We start from the raw sequence: 13,858 nt of genomic DNA, 5'->3' as shown, positions 1-13,858 counted from the left end.
ATTCACGAATTTGCATAATGTGACGTCATTTGCCCACTCCTAACATTTGGGGTGGGATAACCCTGTGCTGTGAGGGCTGTCCTGTGCATGGTACTGTTAGAAGCATCTCTGGCCTCTGTTCTCTATGTGCCAGTAACACCTCCCTTGTTGTGACAACCAAAAGTGTCTCCAGACATTGCCAAGTGTCTCCTGGGGAGAAGCATCTCCCCCGGTTGAAAATCGACTGCCTTCCGTGAATGTCAGGTGGTCTGTCCTAGATGTGAGAAGTCAAGTGGGCTAGAAGATCATTTTACTTTATTTTATTTTAATGTTTTTAGAGAAAGAGGAAGGGAGAGAGAGAAGGAGAAACGTCGATGTGAAAGCTGCCTCCCTCATGGCCCCCGACCAGGAATCGAACCGGCAGCCTCTTGGTGCATGGGATAACCCCCAACCAACTGAGCCACACTGGCCAGGATGATCATTTTACTCTTTAGGGGCCAAAGCAAAGTGTCAAATCTTTCTCATAAAATATAAGTATTATCTTTTTTTCCCCCCTGAGTTTGTAGACAGGCCAAGTTCCTGTTTGGGGGCCCCTAACAGCTATTGGTGGCTGCACTGTGGCACTGGTAGGGCCTGGAGCCCTGGGCTGGGCGGAGACAGCTGAAGCACACAGGGTCCCTGGAATGGGAGGGAGGGTTCAAGGCTGCCCCGGGTTCTGGATGGTGAAGCCTGCTGTGCTAAGGCAGAATTAGCAGGGCCTGGGGTAAGTAGGGCGCAAAAGATTAGCTCAGTGAGCATGTATTTAAAATCAGTTATGTTTAAAAGCAAGCAATTGAAATGCCGCAGCTTCTTTCTTGTCTTGGCATTTAATGTTTATACTTCCACCTTACCGTCATGGCGCTGAATCGGTGGTATTTTATGAAAGTCATCAACTCCACCCTGAACTTACAGGGTGCCTGTCTGTGATAATCAAAGCTTGAGGAAAAATTTTTCAGCCAGGGTAAAAAAATGTGTTGGTAGCAATACAAATGTGCTTTGGGGAAAGCAAATTGCTATTTTCTTTTGTTTTCCACACATGGAAATACCATTTCATCTTACAGGTACAGATACCTTAGATGCTCTTTTTAAAACCAAGTGATCTCTAAATATTGAAAGAAGACCCTAACCACTAGAGACATTGGCTATTTCTATATTAAATGGTAATATTGTATGTGTCTTGCCTTTTTAAGTCCACTCAGTAAATGTTTACTGAGCACACATTATGTGTTAGGGACTGAAGACATATAGAACAAAAGGTGGACCCGTCCTCCAGTTGCTTTCAGCCAAGGATCATGCTAAACACAGATACCAATAACACTGTGATGGAGAAAAGAAGGTCATGGCTTGGTCCTTGGGGAGGTTGGAAGAGCTCCCAGAGGAAGGGCTGTCTGAGCTGGGTTTTGAGGGTAAATAGGAGCCCTACAGTCATAGATGTGTGCAGGAGAGGACAGCCTCCCAGACAGAGGGAATAGTGCAAAGGCACAGAGAATTAAAACGTATGATGTGCCAAAAACCCCAAAAGACTTGATGCAGCAGGAATGTAGGAGAGGAAAGGGGGTAGTGATGAAGAAGCGAAGCCATAGTGGGTCTGACATCCTTTGCTAAGGAGCTTGCCCTCAATCGTGGAGGTGAAAGGATCTGGTGAATCGGGGAGCAACATCAGATCTGCATTTGAGGAGGTGCCCTCTGGTGACTGTCTGCAGGAGGAGAAGATGGGGTGGGGAGATGAAGTAGGGGGGGTGGACCTAGTGAAGATGCTGAACCAGTGGTCTTTTGAACCTGCCTGCTCCAAGACAGTGGTCATGGGAGGGAGTGAAGTCAAGGAAACACTAAGGAGATAAAACCAATAGGGCTTTTTAGGGCAAGAGTGAGAGGAGAGGCCAGAGTTCTGGCCAGTCAGGAGCCTGGGGGAATAGAATATCATAAATTCACTTTGCAAGAAATCCAGGGGTAAGGTGTTTCTTGCTCAGAAACATGGTTCAGATGGAAGATAAAATTTTGTTGCCATCAGTGTCCTCTTGGTAGAGTAGAAGCTATCATTTAAAATAGTTCAGTAGGTGTTAATAGATGGAGAAGAGAGGGGGCTGAAAAGGGAATTCCAAGAGTGGAGAAGGGTGGTAAAAAGTCAGAATGAAGAATCAGAGGGAAGTGACTTCTAGGGAGAGGAATCAGGTGCCCAGATGAAGTCAGTTCACCGAAAGACTCAGAGCATCCTCCAGGTGTGGGGTGAGGCTTTGGTGTAGCCGTCTCGGTCTGTGCTCTCATCCTTGCCGCTTAAAGGGCCCATCTGAACTCTGTGTGGCCAACTGAAGCTTCTACAAAGTTAAGGCAATGCCCTCTCTTCTGGGCAAACCCTTTCGTCCATTTCTGATCACTTTGCTCCTCACTTGATGAGACTTTGCTTCTTTACTTTGGTCTCCCTACCACTGTAGTAAGCCCTGCATCTCCCTCCCTCAGTGGACAGTGAAGATCAGTATTTCACCCATATTGCTAGAAGGGTTTGGAAGAGGTTGTGGGGAGTCATTTGCTTGAACACATCTCATTCCCCAGCCAGAGGGCCCCATGCTGAGGCTTCACTGGAAGAACCAAGCTCCAAATAGCACGGGAGTGCACAGCCTAACAGAGACTTCAGCGAGCACTGCGCACCGGGGGGCCGAGGACGGAGCGGCCTCTCCGCCAGCGGACCCCCAGGCATCATCTCACAGCAGATGTGGAATATTCTTGGCCAGATTCACTACTTTTCTAACTGGGCAAAATGTTGAATCAGACAAACTCAGGATCTCTTCCCTTGAGGCAGAGACCCCTCATCCATCCACAGATCAGAGGAAGAGATGAAATCTTGGTTTCTTTGAGAGGCTGCAAAGTTTAGGAACCGCTGTCAGGAAAGAATGATCTAAATAAGGAAAATGGCAGTTTTACTCTGCATTCTATAGCTCCGTACAAACTAAATCCATAAAGACTGTCAACAGACCTGCTATTGGGTGCTTGGACCAAAATCTTTATAAAGAGAGTCACTCCGTGTGAAATAATAATGATTTAAAGGAATCCTATTGCGTGTACTTTTAAGTAACTAAACCTTTTTTAAAAAGTAAATAATCATCCAAGATATCTTCATTGTGAATCTAAACTCATAGTTTAGATTTGTGAATGTAATTCAGAATTAAAACACCATATTCAGTTAGCAATAATCTGCTCTGAGATGCCTGTGTGTCCAGGCTGACAAAAATTACCTTTAGTAACTAGAATATTAACACCATGTGCTCTTATTTCCATCGCTCGATTAGAAGTACAGCAATCGTAGGACTGCATAGAAATGGCATTTAGAATAGTATGCAACTATTTAAAAAATTATGCTTTTGATGACCAAGTACATCAGGAAATATGTACTATAAGTGAAAAGGGAAGATATATATATTTTTTAAAACATTTATTTGTTTTTTATGGGTTTTTTTAAAATTGATTTTAGAGAGAGAGGAAGGGAGAGAAAGAGGAAAAAAAAAAAGTCAATGTGAGAGAGAAACATAGATCAGCTGCCTCCTGCACGCCCTCTACTGGGGACCGAGCCCGAGACCCGGGCATGTGCCCTGACCGGGAATCGAACCAGCAACCTCCTGGTGGCTGGGACGACACTCAGCCAACTGAGCCACACAGGCCAGGGCAGGAGGATATATTTTTAATTTTCTCTTTTCTTTAAACATGCTGTAGAGAGTTAGGTGTAAGTAGGATATAGAGAGAAAATAATTCTAATTAAAAACATTTCTCCCTAAAATCTCCAGTTCTCTGGATACTAAAAGCCATACAGATTTTTGTTTCTCCTTACATTTGGACTTGTGTCTCTGGGTGTCAAGATTATAGGCAATTTTATTTTCATTGTATTTATTTTTCCTCAGTTTTGCATGTATTTACTTTACAATTACATTTGAACTATAAACATATAATTACTTTTACACAGAGGAAAAAAACCCCAAAACTTCATAAATACTAAAAGGAACTGAAGGGGCATCAGGCAGACCCACTTCTTTTGAAGTCTTCTACACACTAACTATGGGCAAGGGCCACTTCACCCACCTATTTACACTTTAATTACATAAAGCATATGGATAGAACTAGTCCTGGCAGTTTGTTCCAGGCTTTCCTAACATTCTGGTTTACATTGTATCAGGAAACAAAAATCGCCTCCTGCCATGTTAGTACCCAAAGGGTTTATTAACTCTCACCAGGGTCCAGGCACTGTCCTTGGTGGCATCTTCAAAGGTGCCAGGTCCTCCACAGAAAACAAGACCAAGTGCACAAAGCCAGTGTAGCCCAGTGCAGTGACACTGGGCAAGGTGTGTGTGGACCAGGGACATCAAAGGATCCCTGCCAGGGAGGGAGGACCTGTGCTCCTACATCACTGTATCCCTGATCATGTGTTTACTGCTTATTTATGCACTGAGAACATCCTGGCCCAGATGCTTTACAGTGTCTTGAACTGCAGGTTCTGTTGCCCCATTGTTTCCCTAGTCTGGCATATATGCCAGGAAGCCCTGTCGAGTTTCATTAAAAGAGAGGAACATGGTGCATCCTGTTTACGAGAACAACACTTGGTTTTTGAAGAGAGAGCTGTGTGTTCCTCCAGGTTTGAAATGCAGGTTCCTAAGGGCTTAATCTATTGGAGACATATTTTTCCTACCCAAAGATGCGTCTCTGAGCTAAGACAGGATGTATCATGCCCATGGGCTTGACAGAGGGGTTGCTGGGTGATTGAATTTAGCTTCTGCTATCTTCTGGGTTGTGCAAAATAAGTCAGGGAAATAAAAGGAAGCCATTAGATTCTCTCTCCTTGTTTCTTCCTTGAAGCCTCTGTGATCGTTCTTAATGTGGTTAAATTCTAGTTGTTTCTGGTTCAGGCATGGTGCAATCTGATTTCCTCACCAGGGTGCTTTTCCACTGTGACCTCTCTGATGTCAGTGACTGTTTCCTGTTGATCTGAACTCCCATTTCACCCTGTAGCTGACTTTGTCAGAGAGGAATCATAATGCAAGGGGCATTTGTAAGAAATTCAGCACAGTGGAATTGCCGGAGATTGCCTCCTCCTTGCCCACAGCTGTCGATAGCACTCTGCAGCTTTTGATACAGGGTTGGTTCATTTAGAAATAATTCCAAAACAATTCTTAGAACTAGGGTAAATAAGTCTAGATGTGACTGCCAGCTTGACGTTGCTTTGCAGCAATAATTAAATGAGTCATTAGCTTTCAATGTTGTTTCTAGTCTTTGAGTTATTTCCAAGAGGTCATCTGCATTTTCAGTGTAATACATCTTCAAATGAGATTTTTATTTGTGGGTTGTAGGGACTGTGGATTCTTGCTGTAAACAGAAAAAAATCTTTCTCATTCTGTCGATAAGAGTGAATCAACTTTATAGAAGAGGTGACTAGCTACTGCCAAAAGTCTCACTTATTATAATGTGCTAGTGGGGTAGCACAGATTTGCAATAATAGTAATGAGTATGGTTATAAATTCCTGAAACAGAGAATATGAATTATTGTCTGGTCTCAGAAAGTTAGAAAACAGTGGAATAGGTTTACGTGTTTTGGTTATCAAATCTAGTTTTGGAACCCCTTGCTTAGGTATCACTTCCCTCCTCATTGGGTCAAGGCCACGACCATGTGGTAGGAGGGAATGCCCCTTCGTCCCAGCTGCTGGCCTAGGCGTCCTCCTGACCTTTTGAACCCTGTAGATCCCTGACTCCCCTGAGTCGGTGGGTTTCTGCTGCTCTTTTACCCCTCCTTACTTGCCAGTCTCGGAGCTCCCTGCGTGAGGCGCCCTCTCTGCCTCCCCTGTGGGCAGCTCCCTGGAGCAGGCCCCAGCGGAGGGCAGCGGGAGGCGGAGATGACCAAGGCGGAGACGATCATTGCTAACATGTATTGAGCACTCCCTGCGTGCCGGGCACCTTGTGAAACTCTGAGCTCAAGTCATTTCTTCCTCACACACCCGTCGGTCGTCTTTTTATCCCCATTTTGCAGGTGAGAGTTTTGAGAGGGACAAATAAATAAAGCACAGCAGGGGCAGCGAGCGTTCACATCCCAGGCACCCCGGCTCCCTCCCCACGGGCTGGGCTGCTGCTTGGTAACACCCAGACTGGACCCTGGCACAAGGTTCCTAGAGTTAGTTTTAGTCCCTGTGTGTGACTTGGTAATAACAGTAGCTTCTGTTTGCTGAGATTCTTTTCTGGGCCCCGTGCCATGCGAGGCGCTTTGCTTCGCGTTTAATCCTCTCGCCATCCCCCTTATGTGTTATTACCCCAGGTTTTTAAATAAGGAAACCTCCTGCCCCTTGACAATTGGTGTGTGTTTCAGGTAAAATCCCCCCCCCCCCCCCCCCCCGCCAGTAGCGAGTAGCAGAAAGCTCCTTAACCAGGGTCGTGCAATCAAGGGAGAAGTGATAACAACAATTCAGAGATAAAGGGGATGTCTCGCGGAATACAGGGGCGGAAATTGGCCGCGTCTCTCCCGGGATCTGAGACGGAAAGAAAGACACGAGGAGCCCAGGTTTCCCTTCTGGGCCCACTCCTGCTCCCTGGCTGCTTGTCTCTGCCTCACTCTGTGTTTCTCCTCTGTTCTTCCTTGTGCATCTGCTCATTAATACATCTGGATTTCACCACTCTGATCTACGCAGACATCTCACATGTTCACACCACAAAGGCAGCCTCAGCTCCCCAACTCATGTTTCCTCATTTCCTGCCTAAATTAAAACATCTCCATCACAGTTCCAACTTTCTGGGAAAGAGGCTCAGGGAAGCCCAGCTTGGTCCAACTGGGCGTGTGCAGGATGCCCAGCTCTTACCCACACGATTGCAGTCAGGACAGTTCTCTGAGAAAGGGATCAGTGAGCTGAACAGTCACCTCCAAAGGTATCTGTCACAGGGACCCTAAGGAACTCATCTCTGGCTCCTGCTTACCCTGTGGTCACCTTTCTGGGGCAATGTCATCTCGTCACAGGTACCATCTTAGCATGTCACTCTCATCAACCCAGCTGATTTGTCTGGAACTTTTCTTCATGCAATTGCCCATCAGTTTTACCTCCTAAACAACAATCCTTCTGAGGGGCTTTAGGGAAGGCACTATCAGTTCAGGGCATATTTTTATCCCCTTCAGCTTGGGGAGTTGACAGTCCTGAACTGATAACAGTTGGGCAGACTTGGCCCAGGTGGCAGAGGGTTAATGGAGCCAGCAGGTGATGACAGGGCTTCTATTATTAACCAGGCACCAGCCCCTGGGCCTCCAGAAAGTCACACCAGCAGGGCGCTGGGCTGGGCAGGGGATTTCTGAGTTGCTTTTCTTCCCCCAGGTGTTCTTCACCTGTCTTAATGAGTTGCATTTGTGGTTGGTTGAATCTGGGACGAAAGGGAGGGAGGGACGGACGAAGGACGGAGGACTGGGCCACTTGGCTTCAAAACTAAGGTGAAGCCAGCCTCTAGGACCTTAGGTTTCTACCATGCAGGTTAGGGCAGAATTGACCTAAGAGCAGCTGGAGGCCTCAGGGAAAGCTGGGCAGATACCCAGATCCTGGGAAATGGGGCTTTGGAAACACTGGGATGGCTATCTGCACAGGCTTAGCTATCTACACAGACTCACTACAGAAGCAGCCACCTTTGCTATCACTGCCCAGGGTGAGATCTGGAAACTTCCCTGCTCCAGAAGTGAGTGACTCGTGACAACTTTAATCCATGCTGCCCATCACGTAGGGATTCCAGGTGCTTCCTGTAGTTGCTTCACAGTTGAGTCTGTGGAGCACGACCTCGTGTTCAAGACCAGCCCTTGAACAGTGCAGATGGAGAGTGGAGCTGAAGGCAGAGGTCATCTCCTGCCTTTCAGTGCCCCACGTACAGGAAGTCATCTCCTACCTCCTTCAGGAGCTTCACATACAGGCCTCTGCCTTGTAAAGGGTGGGCACTGCCTGTGAAAGGTTTCCTTTAGGTCAGTGGAACTCGTGCTGAGGGGTAACACTTAGCTGGAGTGACTTGTTTTTGTAGCCGATGTTTTATTTTATGTGGCAGGGAGGTAGGTTCCAACACTTGCGGGAGTCTTTTTCAAGCCAAGCCCCATAGCTGCCACCTGTTTTAGCTCAGACACTGGGCCTTTAATTATGGTAGAGACCAGTAGCTGAGTGATGGTGTATTCATAGGACCAAGTCCTGCAGTTCTCAGTGGTGGTGACCCGGAGATGGGGTAAAAGGAAGCAGCCTAACAAGCCTTTTACTTTTTCTACCAACACTTGATTATGAAAGAAGCAGGGATGCCCCGCACTCGGTAGCTTCAGTCCTCGGGACATCTCCCTTTGCAGTCACAACATCTTGCCCCACACCTGACACTTCGCCTGTTCATTCACTGTGATCCCTGCCCCACCCCCGCCCCGTCCACACTCCAGCCTGACTTGTCCTTCAAGCTGGAGAATGGGCTCCTCTTAGCAGCCTTCCCCAAGTCCCATCCCCCACTGCTTAGATGCCCCTGCTCTGTGTCCCCTCGACACCCTCTGTGCCCCTCCACTGCACTTAACACACTGGGGGTGGGGGGGGCTACATCTACATTTCTGTGAGCTTCCCGAGAGCAAGCGTGGGATCTCATTCATTTTACAACACTTGGTTCCTACCCGGGGCCCAGCATAGTGTGTGCTTAGAAAATATCCCTTCTTGTTGAGAACCTTAAAGGAAGCATTAAAGATCTCTGAAAGCCTCAGTGAGCCTGCAGACAGAACTCAGACCCTGTACTCCCAGTGGAGCCCTGGGAACAAACTGGAGCCAGTTCAGTCTCACTTTGAATGTCATTCCAACAAATCTGATGGCCGGGTAACTTCGGGACCGCTAAGGGAGGTGGTGGTTAATAGTGGCCCAATAGTGGGCAGCAAGGAGTGAAGGCCGCTCCTCCTGTAGCTGCTTCCCTTCCCTCCCTGCCTAGTCCTGCTCTCTAACGCAGGCTCACACCACCTTTTCAGTGTCCCAGTGTTCATCTTCCAGATGCAAATTAGAAAAATATGGAGGAAGTCCATGTGACTTCGGTTTGTTTCTAATTATAAAAGTAATTCACACTTATTATAGAAACCTTCAGAGGTACTGAAAAGAATAAAGAAGAAATAAATGTCATCCCAGATCCCATAACCGAAAGCTGACTTCTGTCATTATCTAGGGGTTTTTTTGGTCCTTTCTGTGCATATCTTAGCTATAACTAAGATTATTCACATTTATGATATTTTTTTAACTGAAACATCTTCATCATCACAGTCACCAGCAGCAGCAGCCACTCCTATTTATCGCACACTTTCTACAAGCCTCTCCCCAGGACATGCTTAATGACATTGCATTTCTGATAGTGGCCCCTTGCTCACCTCACTCATCGCTATTGCCCAATGATGAGTGGGTTGTCTTTGCAAAAAGCTGGAGATTTTTGTAATTTATCTCCTCTGCAAAAGAAATGTCGGAGAAATTGCTGCTGAACTTAACGGCCTCTGCAGCAGACGTTTTAAGTAGGAGAAGTATGTGTAAACAGAGGGTTTCCACACAGCAAAAACGTTTGGCTAGGTGATAAACATGTTTTTATGTTTCTACCTTGTGACACTATTTTAGGTCTTTGATAGGATGGACCATTGCTTTTTGTTAAATATATCTCGGCTGGCTTGTTTCCACTTTCTGCTTGCTTGGAGTTCATGTGGCCCGTGATGCTGTGAGTTGTACCCACTGTTCTGGGTGGCACCAGACAGGAGGTTAGAAATGATACTGAGCCAAAAGAAACCCATATTTCCACAGTTCTGAAGCATATGAGCTTGCTGTGCATCACAGGTACACAAGCCTATCTACCCCCCCACCCAACGCCCATTATCTGAGATCTGCCTCCAGGGCTGGGGGTGGAGTCTGAGACAGGAGTAGGAGCCTGATTAAAAGGCACTAAGTATTTCCTCTCCCCAGCTCTGGAGTTTAGCCCAGGGTCTGGCTTTTCAAACTTGAGATAGGAGAATTGACTTAGGGGGAACTAAAAATGAATTAAATTTCCCTTGGAACACCCTCACCTTTTTTATGCCTGCTGCCTTAGCAACTCTAGGGAAGTATACTGACTTCCACAATAGCCACTTAGCTACTGACCCCGGTCCAGTAGTCAGGTATTGGAATTCACATGACTGCCAGTCACAGCCAGAACGAGAGCCAACAGGCTGGTTAACAAAAACGCCGTGGGGTGGTTCAGGGTGACTTTAGCACATGGGTCATCTTCACCCCACTCCCCCCAGCCTTGGCCACCCCTCCAGATGAACACAACATCAGCATAACAACTGCCAGTGAAGGTACAATGAGATGTGTCTCAGTCGCAATACTTACCCTCCACCCCTCCGCTAAGCTGCTCATCCCACCTGAGCCCTTCCCATGTAGCGAATTCCGATCTCCATTGCTCTCCCACGCTCCTCCCACTCAACTCCGCCTCATCCCCATGTAAACCGAGGCCCTTCGTTAGACAGCCTTGCTGTATTTAGTTTTCTGTTGGCTTATATTGGCCAACCTTAAGAGTTGTTGTTGTTTGGGTTTTGTTTTTGTGGGTGTGGATCCTGTTATTCCCTCTCACTTTTAAATTCTTGCTTGTCCTGAACAGAGAGAGACGTTTCATAGATACAGGGGATTTTTTTTCCCCCTAATAATTAACATCTTAAAATCAGGACTGGGAGGTGATAAGTTGTAGTGTCTTCTGATCCGCATGGGCCTGATTAAACCAGTGACGAATAGGTGAGCGAGCGAGAACACACACAGTCTTTGCTTACAGCTCAGCTGTAACACTTGGAGCAAAGCTGGTGACATTTAAAACCACAAATAAAGATGGGTTCTTTGTGTACACATCCTCTGTGAATTGGTAAAATACCAATTTCCTTACAAAATGACATCCCACCCTCCCTCCTACCTCAGAGAAGGCTCATCACCAGCCCTGATGGCACTCGTCCTGCGGGTCTTAGTTATATGCCACTTGCTCAGAGAGACCTCCCCTGACCCTGAGCAGATGACTGGATCTCATGGCTTCCTCCACTTTTCCTCCACAGGATTTACCAGAATTTGTAAATATGCTTGTTTACATGACTTTTGGGTTTGTTTTTTTCTTTTTAAGTAATGTGTATCTCCCTCACCATACTCTGTATGGGTAGAGGCTGTGTCTATTTTTCGCCTGTTTACTCTGTTGGGTTCCCAGCACCTAATTTAACACCCAGCTGACCTGGGACTCACGAATGTTAGTGGGAGGAAATCCATGGATTTTGAGGTTGCTGAAACAAAGCATTTAACACTGTCAGTCTCAGAGACATCACTTTCTAATTGAGACTGAAGCATTTCTTCGTCGAGCACTCCTAATTCCCCAGCACCTGATTCACAACACTGCACAGCACTTAGTACACAGTATCAGTCACTGTTTAAAGAGCCCTTTTCGCCTGCTGGGTTGAGAGCTCCTTCCAGGAGAGACAGCATCTCCTTGTCTTGACCTTCCCACTCCCAGCTCAGGAATCTTCTTATGGACTGAATGATATTTCAGATGTTGGGGCTACTTTGAGGCTGTCATTAGATGGCTGTTGGCTGATTTGGCCAAAGCATGTTCGTTTTTCTGTGGTTGTTCCCTGCCCAGGCGTGATGGCTATAGCATTATTAGATGTCCCTTACTTCCTGTGATTAACCCTGCATGTTCCAGGAGAAAGGCATGTAGCTCTCTCCCAGCTTATAAAACCCTACGATTTGGGTAGGGCTAGCATCAGTGTCCTCACTTTACTAATGCTGAAGGTCTAAAAAAATAAAGCTCAAGGTTACATGGCATTTGAGGTGCGGAGTTAGAACTAGACCCAAAGGCTTCCGATGCCTTCTCTGCTTTTTACTTAATGTAGAAATTCAAGGCTGTGTGGAATTCCTTAAAGGAGATCCAGGTAGTACTCCCTACCTCCTCCCAGAGATCTAACGCCAGCAGAGCCACCCTGCTTTGCCCGGACCCCCTGCCAGGATGCTTCCTTGAGTTCCTCCACCTGACAGCCTCTTCTCCCCAGGCAGCTGCCCAAGGTAACCCGATGCTGACTGGGTGCTCTCTTGTGCTTGTACCCAGGACCGGCTGTTCTTTGTGATGGAGTTTGTAAACGGAGGTGACTTGATGTTCCACATTCAGAAGTCTCGCCGCTTTGATGAAGCACGAGCTCGTTTCTATGCGGCAGAAATCATTTCGGCGCTCATGTTCCTACACGAGAAGGGCATCATCTACAGGTGAGTTCTGGTTGCTTGCAACTCCTCCCGCAATTCATAACCTGTTCCCTCTCCTGGCGTAATCCGGCCTTCCATTTCTCATGATGTTGAAATCTTTGGGGAATTCAACTCACAAAGGTTTGAGCAACCATTAGAATATATAATGTAGTGATCAACATTCCTGCAAAGTAAAACTTGCGTCCACGTGGTATTCGGAAAATAGGCTTGAGAGGCTGAGAAGAGACTGTCCATGTGTTTGCTCAGCTGGGGTTTGCTAAGGGCCTGTTATAACCAAATCCTGCAAGGTGCGGAACACATTGTTGCGCGCTCTCTTTTTTTTTTTCTGTTTTAATGTTAGAAACGATTCATTGCATTTTTAAAATCCATGCCTAAACAGATGAGTGAGGATTACTATTGCCCTGAGTTGCTGTAACTAGAATCATAGTCAGATAAGGTGGCGGCTCACCAGTCAAGACTCTAGGAGGTGAACTATCGCTGGGCAACGTCCTGCTTGATGATATTTCTTATTTGGAGCCTCCTCCCAAATATTGGCTCCACTTCATGACGTACAACCCTGTGGTCATAATACATGGAAAGGGCTTGAAATCTGGTTGATGTTGTTAGAGCTCAAGGAGAATCAAATGAAACTTTAGTCAGACAGAAGGTTAGGTAAGGTGGGAAATGTAATCGTGGGTGTCAGGCAATTGTTACTCTTCAATTTTCCTGTTTTCCCTGCTGCCACCTTCATCCTACTCTTTAAATCAAATTATAACTTTGTTGCCATGTGTACTCTTATTTCCTCTTGAGATGCAGTTTTTGCTGTCTTTTGAGAAAAGTTCTCTCTCTTATAGTAGGAGCGTGAATTTCGACATCAAGAATTTCCTGATTGAACTTTGCTATTCGTTAGCCTTGCTATGTGCTATTCCTTTTGCGAGCTCATGACAGAACTGACATCATTATCAAAGTGTAAGAGACTTTAACTACAGGGAATCGTCTCAAATACCCCAAGAGTCAGAATAGAAAGGAGGAGGGAGACTGGTAAGGTTGCAGCAGGATGGCAGGCGATGCAGGAGAGACGTGGGAAGCGAAGGAGGAGCACAGGCCCTGCACAGAAATGCGCTGTAGTCCATCTCGGGCCAAGTGCGGAAGCCTCGGCTGGGTGTCCCCACGCCCGCTGTGAGGTGGCGGAGGGTGCAGAGTTGGAGCCGGGCTGCGCGACCTCAGGGACTCACCCTCGAAGGTCCCCGGGAATCTCTGCTCGTTCTTGGGTCGGGGGCTACCCCAGGCTACGTTAGACAGGCCCGGCGGGGAGCTTTCCTAACCAGGCACCACGTTCTCCTGGAGGCTCTCCCACGGACTTGCCCTGTCTCAGCGTCCTGCCCAGCGCAGGGTTGGCAGTAGTCGCTGACACAACCTCTGATGGCGGAGGGAGTTCAGGGTCCTCCCTGGTGCTGGTGTCAGACTCTGGGCCTGAGATCATTTTTGTGCTCCAGTCTGTGGCTTCTCCATCCATCTCTGCTCTGTCTACCCCACAGAGAGCCTTCCCCATATTTAATTTTTAGGAACAGTAACTTCCCTACTAGAGGGGAATTCTGTTGTAAACCAAAGTAAGAATAACA

At 46.9% G+C, this 13,858-nt stretch overlaps 1 protein-coding gene across 1 annotated transcript in view; it reads left to right on the top strand.

Annotated features, from left to right (window-relative positions):
- PRKCH (protein kinase C eta) overlaps positions 1-13,858 on the top strand; it is a 199,735-nt gene that overhangs the window by 129,075 nt on the left and 56,802 nt on the right. Inside the window, exon 10 of the mRNA XM_016198227.2 lies at positions 12,106-12,260. Coding sequence (XP_016053713.1) covers positions 12,106-12,260 — 155 coding nt within the window. The remainder of the gene's footprint in view (positions 1-12,105; positions 12,261-13,858) is intronic.

This window comes from Miniopterus natalensis, chromosome 1 (assembly GCF_054644295.1).
Source record: "Miniopterus natalensis isolate mMinNat1 chromosome 1, mMinNat1.hap1, whole genome shotgun sequence".
Classification (NCBI taxonomy): domain Eukaryota; kingdom Metazoa; phylum Chordata; class Mammalia; order Chiroptera; family Miniopteridae; genus Miniopterus; species Miniopterus natalensis.
This window is presented reverse-complemented; position numbering and strand designations above follow the sequence as displayed.